This window comes from Capricornis sumatraensis, chromosome 6, assembly GCF_032405125.1.
Source record: "Capricornis sumatraensis isolate serow.1 chromosome 6, serow.2, whole genome shotgun sequence".
Taxonomy (NCBI): Eukaryota; Metazoa; Chordata; class Mammalia; order Artiodactyla; family Bovidae; genus Capricornis; species Capricornis sumatraensis.
Genome location: NC_091074.1, coordinates 9,728,352 through 9,745,325, shown reverse-complemented (window position 1 = coordinate 9,745,325; position 16,974 = coordinate 9,728,352). Strand labels below are relative to the sequence as shown.

The 16,974-nt window shown below is 39.0% G+C and overlaps 1 protein-coding gene across 1 annotated transcript in view; it reads left to right on the top strand.

The window, feature by feature from the left end:
• NEK1 (NIMA related kinase 1) overlaps positions 1-16,974 on the top strand; it is a 121,764-nt gene that overhangs the window by 82,368 nt on the left and 22,422 nt on the right. The window contains exons 21-26 of the mRNA XM_068974734.1: positions 1,356-1,487; positions 3,280-3,345; positions 3,427-3,655; positions 6,092-6,244; positions 9,983-10,159; positions 13,827-13,947. Of these exons, the coding sequence (XP_068830835.1) occupies positions 1,356-1,487; positions 3,280-3,345; positions 3,427-3,655; positions 6,092-6,244; positions 9,983-10,159; positions 13,827-13,947 (878 nt within the window). The remainder of the gene's footprint in view (positions 1-1,355; positions 1,488-3,279; positions 3,346-3,426; positions 3,656-6,091; positions 6,245-9,982; positions 10,160-13,826; positions 13,948-16,974) is intronic.

The following is a 16,974-nucleotide window of genomic DNA, read 5'->3' as shown; positions in this document are numbered from 1 at the left end:
GTCTTTGTTCTCATGCCCTGTTTAACTCATAACATTTATCAATAAGTATTATTATCTATTACTTAAGGTTTCTCTTAAAGTCGAAGTTAATATAGATTGTGCCTTTGGTGTTGTATCTAAAAGTCATTGCCAAACCCAAGGTCATCTGGATTCTCTCCTGTGTTATCTTCTAGGACTTTTTATAGTTTTGAGTTTTACATTTAAGTCTGTAATCAGTTGTGAGTGAGTACTTGTCGGCGTGTCAGGTTGTTTGTGTGTTTGCCTGTGGGTGTCCAGTAGTTCTAGCATCATTTGTTGATAAGCAGTCTGTGCTTTCTCCAGTGAATTGCCTTTGCTCCTGTGTTAAATGCAGTTGACTGTATTTGTGTGGGTCTGTTTCTGGGCTCTCTGGTCTGTTCCGTTATCTGTTTTCATTATTATTACACTGCCTTGACTACCTCAGCTTTCAGTAAGTCTTGAAGTCAAGTAGTATCATTCCTCCAGCTTAGTTCTTCTCCTTCAGTTTTATGTTGGCTATCTGCATCTCCTTTTGAACAAAATAGCTGTTGGTATAAAATGGAAGACCAGAGAACTAAATGCTAGAATTGGATTACTATCTTATGCTTAGAACAAGCTCAATAAATACTAGTTTGAAATATTGACATTGATACTTTCTCATCAGAAATTCTTGTTTACTTGTTTCAAGAAGATATAGAAGTTAGGAGTGATTTGCTGCTGTGTTCCTGTGAGCAGATTGAGAAATGCCATTTCCTTATACTTACTGAAAGTTCAGAACATGATTTCACATTGTTTACAGAGTCTCCATGGCAAGAGAAAACCAAAAACATGTGAAAATAACAAATGGTATTTTCAGTGAAGTAAATCTTATTACCTGTACTTTTCACGTCTTCCTTTCTTATTTATGTTGACATTTTATAATCAGGGCTCTCATGATGGGTAACTGATGTTCACATGTTAAGATTGTACCAAACTTTAGAATTTGCAGAAGCATCTCTTTTTGAAATATAAGATTAATAAGTAAGCTTTTTTTGTTTTTGCCAGATTTTGTAAGGAGTTGAAATTAGAGCATTAATGTTTAATCTTTTAGAAGGCAATTTGTAAAACATTGTTAATGCAGTGGAAAGGAGTTATTTAGCACCACGGGACACATGGCTGTGTTTACATGTGAAGCCAGAGACATGTCTGTCTATTCACTGATATTTCACCAGCACCTAGTACATTGCCTTGCACAACAAAAGTTGAGGAATGAAAAAACTTCTTGCAGTTAGAGTGTATAGGCAGTGACCTTATATATATACTACTTTGTCTCTTCATGCAAATATAAATTTGCCAATGTGCTTACATTCTTATTACAGTTGGTGGCCAAGGGAATAAAGAACTCTGATGTGTCTCCGCCTTCAGGGCAGCAGGAAATGGGGGGTTCTCCATCAAAGCAGCCGATGAGACCTGTTATTTCTGTGACTTCAGCTTTGAAGGAAGTGTGTATGGTAAGCTTTCTATAATTTAGAACTCCTCAAAGTCAAAGAATACTAAAGGGACTAAATTTAATTAAATTACATTAATTCCTAATGTCTGATTAGGTTTTTCTAGGGAAAAAAATTACTTCTTAAGATTTTCATGTATGGTTTACTTGGAGCCTCACTGCTCTTAGGTTTCACATATAAGACCACCTGATAGATAAAAATATATTAAAATGATTCCCTAATACTCTAAAAGACTCTTGAACAAAAAAAATATATAGAAATATATGAAGAATAATGCAAAAAAACACTTTTATTCCCTGGCACTCAAAATTAGCAGAAGTTCATTTCTTGGTATAGCAAATGTTAGAGAACTCAGCATAATTGCACTTAGTTCATCAGTTATTTCTTTAAGCTTCTACTTTTGAATCTCTATCATGCCATATAGAGTGTAAAACAAAAAAACTGTGGGCAGGTAAAAAAGTTTAAACTTGGAAGTACATATCAGATATCCATCCCGATGAAATGTGAAGCACTCTATTCTGAGGTTGAGGGAAAGGGACTCCTGATGTGGGATTCTAGCCTGGAACTCAGCAGGCTGAGGAACAGTCTCCTGAGTCGTGTTACACATTAACCTGATTCTTTCCTTTCCTGGTTGTTGAAGTCTGTGCCTATTATTTGTTGAATTTCATTCAGTTTTGGCAGACAGCACTGATATTATTGGCACACCAATTTTCTGCAGCCTCTGTGTTTATCTTGGAAATAAGATTATGTAGGAAGTTCCAGTCTTGGTTAACTCTCAAGAGCTTCCTGTAGGAGAGCACTGTTGCTCAGGCAGGGTTCATCTCCTCTCCTCTCTGGTAACGACTGTGTGCTGCACTCTTCACTCCACCCCTCAGACGCCATGTGCAGGCCCTGCCCGGTCCCAGTCTCACTCCATGTAGCTGCTCACCTCTCTGGTTGTAGCGACTGCTAATTCCTGCCACTTCACTGGGTAAAATGCTCTTTGTCTGATTTACAGGTATAACTCTGAAACTGACCATTATTTAATAAAATTTGAGGTAATCCATGTAACCAAATGCTTTTCCTTTATGGGTTTTCTTGGTAAATATCACTTCCTTAAAACTTTGAGAACTGCTTTTCCTTACCCTGAGTCTTCCAGGTACCTTTGATTTCATGGTTTTTGTAACTACTAATTTCTCTTTTTTTATCTATTTCATATATTAGTTGGTCTAATTACTTTGATTATACTAATCAGAAAACAAAATTTATTTTAGCATTAGCACAAAGTACATAGGACTCTTCACTGTTACTCTTTGCTTAGGGAGAAAAGCCAGTTCTCAATTATGTTTAGTAAGTAGTATGGCTTAATAACAATATATGTACCTGAAACATAAAGACAGCTTATAAACAACACACACTCTCTTTGATTATTCATCTGTCAAAACGTCCCTAATTCTAATTGAGTATAAAAATTAACTTTTTTAAAATTTATGTCGTAAATTTATATTTATCAAAAATCAGGTGCCAAAGAGGAAGAGGATATAGTTAAATAAGAGGAAGAGGATATAGTTAAATATCTGATCTAGTAACCCAGAAATGTGACAATAATTGAGAATTGGCCATTCTAGCATATATCACATCTATTAGATGATAATAAGTAATTATTTCTCATTGCTGATAATGAAGGAAGCTATGTTAACATTTTACAGGAATAAAAAAGCAAGGAACATGGAATGCTAATGAAAAACAAAAAAAATATCAAAAATTTTAAGGTATCCTTTAAAATAACATTATTTCTTACTCTCTGTGTTTAAAGGACCGAAGTCTAACTGATGCCCAGGAAACCTCAGAAGAAACGCAGAAGAGTAACAGCGCTGTTTCAGTAGGTACAATTTTCAGATTTCCTATCAGTCATTCCACTTAATCATATACCTATTAAAATACAACATTTTAACTGTTTCAGAGTAAACGAGAAATACTACGTAGATTAAATCAAAATCTTAAAGTTCAAGAAGATGAAAAGGGAAGGCAGAGTCGTCCTGAAACGGGTACGGTAGCTGTTCATGAAGATGCCAAAGAGCTGGAAAAAGAAAAGTCAGTTTCATCGGATCGAAAAAAGTGGGAGACAGGAGGCCAGCTTGTGCTTCCTGTGGATGAACTGGCCCTGGACGCTTCCTTCTCTGTGACAGAAAGTGCGTATGAGTGCGCTCAGGTGCCATCTGGTCCGCCTTGGCCCCCGTGTGGCTGTATGGCCGTGTGGCTGAACACTGAGGAAGCCCCACGTAGAGGGGCTGAGAGCCTGGAGGGGGTTCTCTAATAAGTGAGACATGGAGAAAACCATTCAGCTTCAACATGGGAGGGCTTTCACCTTTTTTTTTTTTTTTTAACACTTTTAAGCTTTCTTTTTTTTTTAACATTTTATTTATTTTTGGTTGCACTGGGTCTTTGTTGCTTTGCTTTCTCTAGTTGCAGCAAGCAGAGGCTGCTGTCTTGGTGTGTGCAGGCTTCCCAGTGCAGTGACTTCTCTTGTGGAGCACAGACTCTCGGTGCACAGGCTTACAGGCAGTTGCAGTACGTGGGCTCTAGAGCGCAGGCTCAGTAGTTGTGGCACACAGGTTTAATTGTTCTGAGACATGTGGAATCTCCCAGGAGACCCATGTCTCCTGCATTGGCAGGTGGATTCTTATCCACGGTGCCAGCAGGGAAGTCCCACGAGAGGATTTTTCCCAACGATCTGTGATGTGAGAGCAAGAACAAATGGCACGTATGTAACCTGTGTTACTCCAGCCCTTCCTCCCACCTTAGAGTCACCTGTTACCAGGAGGAATTCTTGGTGAGAATCAGAAGAGTGTACTTGGGCAGAACCTGGGAGGGTCAGGGCGGTATTGAGCAGGCCTGTGGAGAGTCTCATAGGCCATCCCTTTGCTCAGCGAGGGTTCCTGAACCCCTGCCCTTGTCTCACGTTGTCCCGGCCCTGGAGTGCAGCAGGGAACTGACAGACACACATGCTGGTGGGGGTTCGCGTTTTAGGCGGCTGATCTGATCACCACCTAACTGAGTGGTTTTTTTTTTGATGGGCCATTTTGGTAGAATTCTTTCTTTTTAATACCGTAAAGCAAAGTTCACAGACTCCACAGCAGGTAGTTATGTATTGAGTCCCACTGTCTCACACAGACACACACACACAGGCTTGTAAGGGCTTCATGGGAAGTCTACGAGTGTGTCAGAGGAATAACTTTGAAAAGCAAATGAGGATGCATCAGAGAAGGAAAATTGAGAGTGTGATATGACTTTAAAAGGAAGAGAGAGGGCAAGATGAGGGGTAGAAAATCTGTACTGTGTTTGTCAGAGGGGGCCTTGTGACCTTGGTGAAAGCAGTGTTGCTAGAGGTCAGGGGGCAGAAGTAGAATCTGGGGATTAAGGAGTGAGTAAAAGGTGAGGGAGGAGCATCTTCTGGAAGCTGAGCTGTGAGGGCAAGAGAGGGATGTGGTGCCCCCTGGTGGAACCTTAGAGAAAAGAGCCTGAGAGTCAAAAGTCCAGCCTGCCATGCTTCTCAGTACCTGATTGACCTTGGTTGCAGGGAGCATGAAAATCCAGTGTCCCTTCCCATGCCTGAGCCAGGTTTCCTGTGGTTTTCATGCCATTTGCTTTGTCCTGTCTGCCTCCTCACCGCTCACTTTGTGTCACTGGAGTCTAGCCACTTTATTTCACGGCCCTCCTCCCCTCTTTTCCTCTCAAGTCGTTTGCACGGTGGCCTCCTTGTTTCTTTCCTCTGTTCAGCCTTCCCCCATTTCTGAATTCCTGCGTGTAGCAGAGCTCTTCACCGTGTTGTCTGTGCACAGCCCTGGTCCTCACCTTCCATCCCTCCCCTGCTTCACCCGCCTTCCCAGCTCCTCAGCCCCATTCAGATTGCTCTCTCACCTCTATCAGATACCATGTGGCTGTAAGTTACGGGTCTCTTCAGTGTTCTTTGCTCTTTTTAACCATCCTTTTAAAAATCGTTCCTCACTGGTAATCATTTTGCCTAAACAAAACCGAATATTGTCTGATAAGTCGCAGGTATTTACTTTCATGGATGGGTACACAAAAATATGTATCATGTATTTGGTCACTGTTGAAAGTTTGTATGACTTACATACCCCATAATATTTGAGAGTATATCCTATCTATTAGCCTGTATGCTTCATGTATTAATTATTACCAAATGTTCTGAAGACTCAAACTTCAGTAGGTGATTTTCTCTCTTTTGCTTTGCAAAATTTTATTCAAAAGGTTAACCCCAAATTATTATTGTCAAATAGGAAGTGTCAGTTGCTTACTTAGGATAAAGAAGATAAAACAAATTTTCTTAGAGTACTTTTCTCTACTTTTAATCTATATGCACATTTGTCTTAGGATTTTTTTTCTATTCTCTGCAATTTATAGAAACAAAATATTAACATATTTTATCTATTTTTGTACTATCCCAAATTATTCCTAGTTAAAATTTTTTTTTCTCAAGTAAAAATGTTGTAGAAACAAAACTTACATTTTTTCCATTTTTATATTTCCTAAAACTAGACTCTGCCTTTAATGCAATGTTGTTATTAGATCCTATCACTGAAATTTTTTATATCTTTTTCTTTTAGAACATACAGTGGGAGAGGTTATTAAATTAGATCCTAGTGGATCTCCAAGAAAAGTCTGGGGGAAAAGTCCTACAGATTCTGTTCTGAGGATACTTGGAGAAGCTGAACTACAACTTCAGACAGAACTATTGGAAAACACAACTATTAGAAGTGGTGAGCAAAGAAGCTATTTTTTTTATATTAGAAGTAATGTTAAAAACATACTTAGTTCATTTGTGTATGTGATGCCTGAACACTTAAGATTTACTCTCTTAGCAGCTGTACATTTATTGTAACTGTAATTAACCACGCTGTGTGTTAGAGCTCTAGAAACTTATGCATAAACATAAATTTAAACAGCTGAAGGCTTGTACCCCTTAGAGACATCTCCCTGTTTCTCCCACCTCCGAGGCCCTGGCAACCATTGTTCCAGTTTCTGTGAGTTCGGCTTTTTAGATTCCATTTATATATGATATCATACAGTGTTTATCTTTTTGTGTCTGACTTATTTGTAACATTTAGAATGATATCTTCCGTGGATTTCCTTCATTCTTAAGGGTGAATACTCTTCTATTGTGTGTGTGTATATATATATATATACACACATACCCCATTTTCTTTATCCATTCATTCGTGTACACTCCATTTCTTTCCATGTCCTGGCTACTGTGAATAGTTCTCCAGTGAATGTAGGAGTGAAGATATCCCTTCAAGATTCTGATTTAATTTTCTTTCAAGAAATACTCGGAAATGGAATTGCTGTATAGTTCTATTTTTCATGTTTTGAAGAACCTCAGTACTGTTCTCCAGAGAGGTTATACCAGTTCACGTTCCTGCTAATAGTGCACAAGGGTTCCCATTTCTTCACATCCCCGTCAGTATTTGTCATCTCTCTTTTTTTTCTTTTTTTTATAATAACTATGGTAACAAGAATGAAATGATCTCTCATTGTGATTTTGATTTGCATTTCCCTGATTATTAGTGATATTGAGCTCCTCTTCATATATCTGTTGGCCATTTGTATGTCTTTGGAGAAATGTCTATTCAGTTCCTTTACTTTTTAAAACAAGTTTTATTTTTATTGAAGTGTAGTAGATCTGCAGTGTTGTGGAAGTTTCAGGTGTACAGCAAAGTGCTTCAGTCACATATCTATACAGAAGACCACTCTTCTCTAGATTCCTCTCCCATGTAGATCTTCACAGAATATTGGTAGAGCTCCCCGTGCTACAGGAGGTCCTTGTTAGTTACTCTTTGCCCACTTAAAAATTGCTATCATCAATTAATAATGGCAAAACATTTTTATATGCCAGTTTTTTTTTGCTGTTGAGTTGTATGAGTTCCTTAAATATTTTATGTTAAACTCTTATCACATATATAGTATACAGATATTTTTTATTATTCTGTAGATTCCCTTTTGTGCAGAAGCTTTTTACTCTTATGTAGTCTCGCTTTTTGTTTTTCTTTTTTTTTTTCTTCTGTTGCTCATGCTTTGGTGTGTTATCCAAAAATTTCTTAGTAAGATGGATACCGTCTTGTTTTGAAGTGCCTAGTCAAGTGTGTTGCTTATTTTCCATTACATTGGTTTTCCTTTGGTTGGTTACATGTGTAGATTATATTGTCAATAGTAAGAATTAGTGTTTTTGTCCAGTATTTATTTGATCATTTCTTTTTCTTCTCACTGTATTTGTGACCTTCTAGACCAATCTTCAGTCCTCATGGTGCTTGTTCCCGGTTTTAATAGATACTTTTTTATAGCAGAAGAGTCAGACTGAACAGATCACAGGTGTGACCTCTGCCACTGTCAGACTGTTGATGAGGCTTGGTGAAGGGAACATGTTCCAAAGCATGAGCAGCACTGTAGTTTTGTTCTTGTTGACTAGGAAGAAGTAAGGTAAAACAGCTCACAGATACCTGTTCACAACTTTGTTCCCTAAGGGGGTTAACTGAACCAGGCAGTTCCTGCTGGCCCAGGGTTACAGATGGACTGTGGGCAGCAAAGAGGGCCCACCTGGCTTTAGTGATGATGAATTAAGCTGAGACAGTGAGCAGGGCTCTCTGCTTTTCCCCACCCACTTCAGTCATGTGTGTTCAGACATGGCAGACAGAAGACGGAATTGTTTGCTGGAAATACACTGTGTTGAGCACCTTTGGAGGAGAATGTTTTTAATGATGGAGTCTTGGATAAATTTTAATGGGGAAGGTGGGGAGAGTATCTGTGGTAGGATCAGTGGGTTGTGCCTCCTGGTCGGGTTTGGGTGGGGTAGCAGAAGGTGATGAGTGGGAACACAGGATGTTAGGGGTTAGGAGGTGGGACAGTTAACTTTGAACATTCTGAGGAGCTGTGTTTATTGACAGGATCTCTAAGATGTGAGCATGGAGTGACTGAGGTGGGGTGAAGAAAGCATCATGGGGATAAATTGACCAGCTCAGATCCAGGAGGCTTGTTCAAGGTATAGATATAAATCTAGCAGGTTAGCTAAGACAGAACTCGGGTGGGGGCTCCCAGCAGTAAACTGGAGAGCGGTATCTCCAAGGAGTGGGTATCTTCCAGTCACTGCAGTGAGCTGTTCCGGGCAAACCCACGCTCTCCAGACAGCAGTTAGAAGGATGGAAAGTTTCTGAGCACTTGCCACAAAAACACACAAAAACACGAGTTCATAATTTTAAAGATATCACCCTGATATGTTTATACACATATATGTATGTATGTATGTAATTCTCACATTTCTGTATAGAAGTAAAAGTTTCACCCAAAGGAAGAGGCAAATAAACCATGTTAACCACCTTAGAAACTTATTTTTATTTTTAAATTTTTTCACCACTTGGTATTTGTAGCTTTATTATCAAGTAACTATATTATTTTTAACTATTGTCAAGCTTCAGTATGTTTCAAATAACTAAATGCTGCAACTGAGATATTAAAAATGCAAACTAACTTACCAAAATAATTTTATTCTGAATATTATATATAATATTATACATTTTATATAAAGGGTTTTTATACAAAAAGTTAAGGTTTGTTTATGATCATTGAAAATCTGAAATACATTTGAACAAAGCATTCCTATGCGTATATATGTAATCACTCAACAAAACCATATATGAGTGGTTTTGAAAAATAAAATTACATTCATACAACAAAGGTGAAATGTTTTTATTGACAGTATTATTATAAAACTACACACATATGAACGATATGACTTCATTCTGTATAGTTACAGATTTTATTTTAGAAATAAATTTTAAGAAATTTGTATAGTTCATAATCATTAAAATGCCTATCCACAGGCATAATGTAGACCCAGTCCCAGTGAATAGAAGAGTTCTGATGGTCAGTCATATCATCTGTGTATGACACCATTTAGAAAAATATCCTATTCAGTTGTACAGTTTGATACATCTTCATAGCTCTGCTTGTCATCAGTAATTATAGATGAGGTACAGAGCTTAGAGGAGAATGTACAGAGAACTAGGTACTCAAGAAAGAGTATCACTGGTTTCTCAAGTGGAGAACACCATAAACACCCAAACACAGTAAATGAGTCATTAAACTAAGTGTCAGTCCTTCAAAAAGGTTCGTACACTGTTGTGTCATACATAGCTTTGATGCTGAAATGTCTTAAGTTCAAAATACTTTTAAACTGAATGAGAGCTGTGATTTTTAAGTAAAGTCAAACATTTTTCTAACTGATCTGAAAAGCCTGAAAAACAGTATCTTTATTAAAAAAATACCTTTGAATTTATATTTAATTTGACTATCATGTGCCTTAATCATTTATTAATTTCTAGTACATAACAGAGCTTAACTAGTAGTTACCTGCTGTGAGAGTGAACTTTGTTCTAAATGCTTTTGCAGATAAAAGTCAAGTCAGTGTAAGAACATAGCATGATTTTTCATTTTTGTTGTCTCAGAGATTCCTCCTGAAAGCGAGAATTGCAAATCCTTAATTATTGAAGAAGAAAAAGTAAAATGTATTCCACTTGAAATGAACCCATCAGCTACTCTTGATTCTTCTGTTGAGACAAACAATCCAAACATTAGTGAAGCATCTCCACAGACAGCATTGAAACCAGAAGAAAATTTGGAGGGTATGTTTTCATGGGGCAAAAGGAGATTTATTTGGTTTAATAATACTTCATTGTCTTCCTTATAAACAAACCTTCAAAATATTTGTCTATGTTTGGGTGATTCATCTCAAATTAGGTTCACTATTTTTCCAGTACCAGGTCTTTTTTTATCACCACATTGCAAATCACCCCAAAACTTAGTGTTAGAACAACGTCCATTTTACTCTGTCTCCTCATTTTGTGTGTTGGGAGTTGAGTCAAGCCCTGGCTCACCCCCGTGCTTTTCTAGTGCATGTGCTGTCATCTCTGTGATGACCTGGTCTCATGGGTCCAGGAGGGCTTAACTGGTGTCCTGACTGGTACAGCTGAAAGACGGTGAGGCTGGCCCCTTTCTCCTCATACAGCCTCCAGGCCTTTCTCTGTACTCTGTCCAGCAGGGTGGTCTGACGTCTTCCATGGCTCACAGGTACACAGACAGAAGCTGCTTATACTCATAGAAGCTAGTCTCCGAACTGGCACAGGGTTGCTTCTGCTGTACTTCATTGGTCAAAGTAGTTACAAACAAGCCTGGATTCAGAGGGAGGGGAAACAGACACCTCTCAAGGGTAAAAGGGTTAAATGTTTTGTTATTGTTGTTGTTGAGTCATTTAGTCATATCCAACTCTTTGCGACTCCACGGACTGCAGCACACCAGGCTTCACTGTCCTTCACCATCTCCCAGAGTTTGCTCAAACTTCTGTCAGTTGAGTCAGTGATACTATCTCATCTTCTGTTGTCCCCTTCTCCTGCCTTCAGTCTTTCCCAGCGTCACAGTCTTTTCCAGTGAGTTGGCTCTTCATACCAGCTGGCAAAAGTATTGGAGCTTCAGCATCAGTCCTTCCAGTGATTATTTAGGGTTGATTTCCTTTAGGGTTGACTGGTTTGATCTCCTTTCAGTCCAATGGACTGTCAAGAGTCTTTGTTTTTGTAGCCATCTTTAATGTCAATTTCTGCCCTTTTACCAAACTTATTTACATCCCCTCACATGCAGAATACACTGACTCTTCATAGCCACATCTTATTATGACATTGGCTCAGATGTTGTCATCAAGGTCAGATCTGTGTTTAAATGAGGTTCTTTGGGTGCAGTTCTTTGAATACATTTACTTTCAATCTGAAGACCTAGAGAGTTCTTTTCAGTTGCTTTTTCACTCATAAATCTAACAGTGATGAAGAGGAAGTGAGACTCCTTGTCAAAAATAGGGAAGGTACAAGATTGTGGGTACATAGAAACGGGATCCCACCAGGAGTAGCTTGGCCAGCTTTCTTCCCTCCCACCAAACATTGGTGCCCTCAAAGGCTCTTCTGTTGGGCTGTATCTTTCCTTTCAGTCACGCTAGGGAGTGCTTCTGCAAGTATTAATGATTTTGGTGAATTTTTTATGAATGTTACTATCATTTAGTGAAAAACCACTGGGGCTTTTGGTTTGGGTTTGTTTTTTGAGACCATGCCCTCTCTGCCTGCAGTTTCTGTGAGGAAGGCAATTGAGATGCTCAGCAATCTTCTTATCCAACAGCAAGAGTCAGAAAGACAGACCTTTAAATCTTCTGTGCCCCAGCAGAAGGTCTTACGGCTTTCTGTTTTTGACCTCTGTCTTTGCCCTGAGACCATGCCCTGAGACCTCAGGCATACTTTGCCTGAGGTTAGTGTATCTGGAAGCATCTTTTCCCTTGAGAAACTTCCTCTTCTGAGTTCTCTTCATGAGCTAATCTGACCTTTCTTCAACTCACCTTTTTCTCCTTGTAGTTTAGAAGTGGCTGCCTTAGGAATCTCACTGGCGCTGTAAATGGTCTACTCAGATAGCTCCTTAGCTCAGTCACTGAATCTCTTAGGTGCATTTTCTTTCATCCTTTTTCATGTCACACGACCACTTTCTGCCACCAGGTCACAAGAATGCCTTTTTTCCCAGCCTCTTGTAACCGCCCTTCACGGGCCAGGCTCTCACCACAGCCTCCTTGAAACCTTTCAGTGTCAGATGCTGGCCTGTCCCCAAACCAGTGCACATATCTAACCTTTGTCCTGTCAACACCCTGTCTTCAGATAGGAAATTCTGTTTCAGTTATCTCTCACTGTAAAGCAGTTTGCTTCCCAGACTTAATGACTTAACAGTCTTGATTTATCTCACATTCTGTGGATTAGGAACTGGGAGATTCCTTCTCCTCCTCATAGCATCAGCTGGCATCGCTCAGTGGTGTTGAGCCATCAGCTGCGCTTACTTGGGTGGGAGATGCTGTCACTCCACACCTGGCATCTCGGCTCAGCTGGGCCTGCGCTGCTGGGTCCCACTCCCGTGCTTTAAGTCTCAGGGCCTTGCCATGTTGTCTCTCCAGGGTCCTTAAACCGTTTGGTGGTTCAAGCTTCCAAATTCCAAAGTGGAAACTGCCGATTCTCTTAAAAGGCTAGATGTGGGCAGGCCTACAGGACTCCAGCTGTACCCCACAGGTCCAGGCAATCATACTACTGATCCAGACTCAGGAACTTGGGACAACAGAGCCCCCTCTGGATGAGAGGAAGGCTGGACAGCTGCCACATGTGTGACCTTGTAGTCTTGTGAATTAGTCTTGTTCACTAGAATCTTAGTTAATGGGCATCTTATTTCTTTTCTTAAAAAAAAAAAAAGAACTTGTTAGGTGTATATTTAATAATGGTGACTGTATAGCCTATTAGAGCTGGGACACTTTTTCTGCAAGAACCATGTAGTAAATATCATTGCCTTTGTGGGCAGTACAGTCACAAATCTAGCTTGTGGAATGAGTCACATTGATGTGGCTTAAGGTGCCAGAGAACAGTTACTCATTTAAAAAATTTTGAGTAGGACACCCCTCCTCCAAGTGCTTTCTTGTAAGGCTGACCAAAAAATCATTTGAATAAAAGATGAAAATTTTAAGGATTGGGATAGTACCAATCATCTCTCTAAACAGGACAACTAATTCGAAACTTTTAAAATAGAGAAGGAAAAAAAGGAGTGGCCATGGTGACTGAAACAAGAAAGTGTCGATAATTTAGATAATTGGACAGGAAAAAGAGAAATTAACAAACGAAGCTCTCATTTCTGTTAACTTTCAGGAAATATCACCCATGTAAAAAATGAGCCACTGACAGAGAACAGAGATAGTTCCCTGGTTGTTAATTATTTGAGGGTTTAGGAAAATAGGTTTAGCACTCTAGTTATATTTACCTTTTCACTGTGAAAGTCCAGGTAAGAGGGTTTTTTTTTAATTTATTTTTGATGATTGAACTATCCCATCAGTTACTAATCAATCATATTATATTCTGCTTTCTGTCCATATTTCTGGCCACAGATAGTGTTATTCTATAAGTTTTTATGTCATCTAGAAAGCAATTTGTATATTACTGAAATGTTAATGAAGAAAAACTTTTTGATAATAATGAAAAATACAGAGTACACTATATTTATTCTGGGTATTTTTATTGCAGTGAAAATGCAAAAGCAGAAATCTGTTATTTCAGAAACAACTAGAGTGTAAAGACAGTAAGATTAAGGATCTATAGATAAACTACTGATTTTTTGTTGCAGTTACTGCATTAGCCTGAAAACGAGGTATGATCATCTATAAGAGATTTATTCTGTTTTCTCTAAGTGAATTTTGCTTTGAGACCTGTTTCTTGCCCTGTTTTTGCCTTGCAGAGCCTGATGACTTGGAGGCAGAAGTGCTGAAGGAGCCAAGTGGAGCAGACAGAGATGGTGGTTTGCCCCAACCCGTTCTCGACATGTGGGTCACTGAAAGAGAAGGAGCAGAGGAGGTTGAGTACGTCACCTCTTCCCTTGCATTTCACACCTGCTCCCTTCATGTCATGCCTTTCACAGAAATACTGGAGTAACCCAATATTACATTAAATCAATTACGAAAACAGTTAATTTGGGAATAAGTATCACATTTGTGAGGTTCAGAAATCAGCAAGTGTATAAAAATATACAGTAAAAGGTCTGTTTCCCACTTTTGTCCCCACCCAGCAAATTCCCACTCTGTCCTCTTTCCAAACATGATTAATATATACAGAAGCAAAAGCGAAGATATAGTCTCCCTCACTTTTAAATGGACTTCCCTTGTGGCTCAGATGGTAAAGATCCGCCTGCAGTGCGAGAGACCTAGGTTCGATCCCTTGGGTTGAGAAGATCCCCTGGAGAAGAGAAAGGCTACCCACTCCAGTATTCTTGCCTGAGAATTCCACAGACAGAGGAGCCTGGAGGGTTACAGTCCATAGGGTCACAAAGAGTCAGGCACGACTGAGCACCTTTCACCTTTACTTTTAAATATAATTGTTATTATAAGGCACAGAGTTTTCCCACCATTTTATGTCAGTTATTGGGGAATTTTTTCATATTAATACACAGAGGGCTTCCTCTTTTTTGCTACTTTAAGGCCACGTAGTGTTCCAATATATGGATATACCATAGCTCTAATTAGTCTCCTTTACTAGTTGCTATGACAGATGATGCTACAGTGGATAACCTTTAGTGAGGTTAATTTGCATGTATATAAATATAGTCGCCTCCCCTTCCCGCCCAATTCAAGCTTTCATCTAAGCTCTGCACTGTTATTGGTAAGCTTATTCCTGGCTGTATCATCTTGTGATTATCATATTAATGATAACTATTCCTCTGTGAGATCGTGGAACTAAAAGGTGGTATATATGAAAGCTTACACTTTCTATATGTTGGTTTTGTTACCACTCTCTTATTGGTATCCTACTATTGTTCATGTAGACTTTCAGTTGAATCTTTTGTATGTTTCATATACACAATCATGTGAAAATAATGGCTTTCTGTCTTTCCAGTTTTTTTCACACTCATTTCTTTCTCTCCAGTTGCATCACTTAGTACATTTCATACAGTTAAATATTGGAAATAGGGTTCTCTCTCTTGTTCTTAACTTCAGTGAAATGTTTCTAGTGTTAACCATCATTAGGCATGACTATAATTTCTAGCTCAAGCAGTGTCTGCTCATTTTACTGGCTAAAAAGTCTGGAATGTATTATATCAAATGACTTTTTGGCATCAGTGGAACCATTCATGTAATTGTTTTCCCTCATCTATCAACATAATAAATTAATAGGTTACCTAATATTGAACTATCCTGCATACCTTTGTTTCCCTTTCTGAGGAATCAAGCATTGCATTTTAAATGAAAAAATATATTACTTGTATGATTAAAAATAAATAACTTTTTAAAATAAAAATAAGAGTTACTCACAATTTAAAACTGAAAAAGTAAAAAATTATTTAAATTTGAAATGAACTAAATGAGTTCACATTTATGGGACTTCCCAGGCAGTGCTAGTAGTAAAGAACCCACCTGCCAATGCAAGAGACATAAAAGATGTGGGTTTGATCCCTGAATCGGGAAGATCTCCTTGAGGAGGAAATAGCAACCCATTCCAGTATTCTTGCCCAGAGAATCCCATGAATAGAGGAGTCTTGCAGGCTACAGTCCATGGGATTCCAAAGAATTGGGAGGAGAAGGGGACAACAGAGGATGAGATGGCTGGATGGCATCACCAACTCGATGGACATGAGTTTGAGTGAACTCTGGGAGTTGGTGATGGACAGGGAGGCCTGGCATGCTGTGATTCATGGGGTCGCAAAGAGTTGGACATGACTGAGCAACTGAACTGAGCTGAACTGAAGTGACTCAGCAGCAGAAAAAGTACTAGCAAAATTAAAATTGCCTTATAATCAAAAAAAGAAAAGCCATTCCCAAGAAAAAGAAATGCAAAAGGCTAAATGGCTGTCTGAGGAGGCCTTACAAATAGCTGAGAAAAGAAGAGAAGCAAAAGGAAAAAGAGAAAAGGACAGATATACCCATTTAAATGCAGAGTTCTAAAGAAAAGCAAGGAGAGAGAAGAAACCTTTCTAAGTGATCAAAGCAAAAAAATAGAGGAAAACAATAGAATGGAAAAGGCTAGAGATCTCTTAAAGAAAATTAGAGATACCAAGGGAACGTTTCATGCAAATATGGACAGAGTAAAGGACAGAAGTGGTATGGACCTACAGAAGCACAAGATATTAAGAAGAGGTGGCAAGAATACACAGAAGAACTGTACAAAAAAGATTTTCATGACCCAGATAACCACATGGTGTTATCACTCACCTAGAGCCAGACATCCTGGAGTGCAAAGTCAAATGGGCCTTAGAAAGAAAGCATCACTACGAACAAAGCTAGTGAAGGTGATGGAATACCAGCTGAGCTATTTCAAAACCTAAAAGATGGTGCTGTGAAAGTGCTGCACTCAGTATGCCAGCACATCTGGAAAGCTCAGCAGTGGCCACAGGACTGGATAAGGTCAGTTTTCATTCCAGTCTCAAAGAAAGGCAATGCCAAAGAATGTTCAAACTACCACAGAATTGCACTCATTTTACATGCTAGCAAAGTAAAGCTGAAAATTCTCCAAGCAAGGCTTCAACAGTACATGAACCAAGAACGTCAACTGGATTTAGAAAAGGCAGAGGAACCAGAGATCAAATTGTCAACATCTGTTGGATCATAGCAAAAGCAAGAGAATTTCAGAAAAGCATCTACTTCTGCTGTACTGACTACGCCAGAGCCTTCGACTCTGTGGATCACAACAAACTATGGAAAATTCTGAAAGAGATGGGAATACCAGACCACCTGACCTGCCTCCTGAGAAATCTACATGCAGGTTAAGAAGCAAACGGTTAGAACTGGACATAGAACAACTGACTGGTTCAAAATTGGGAAAGGAATACGTCAAGGCTGTATATTGTCACCCTGCTTATTTAACTTATATGTCTAGTACATCATGCAAAATGCCGG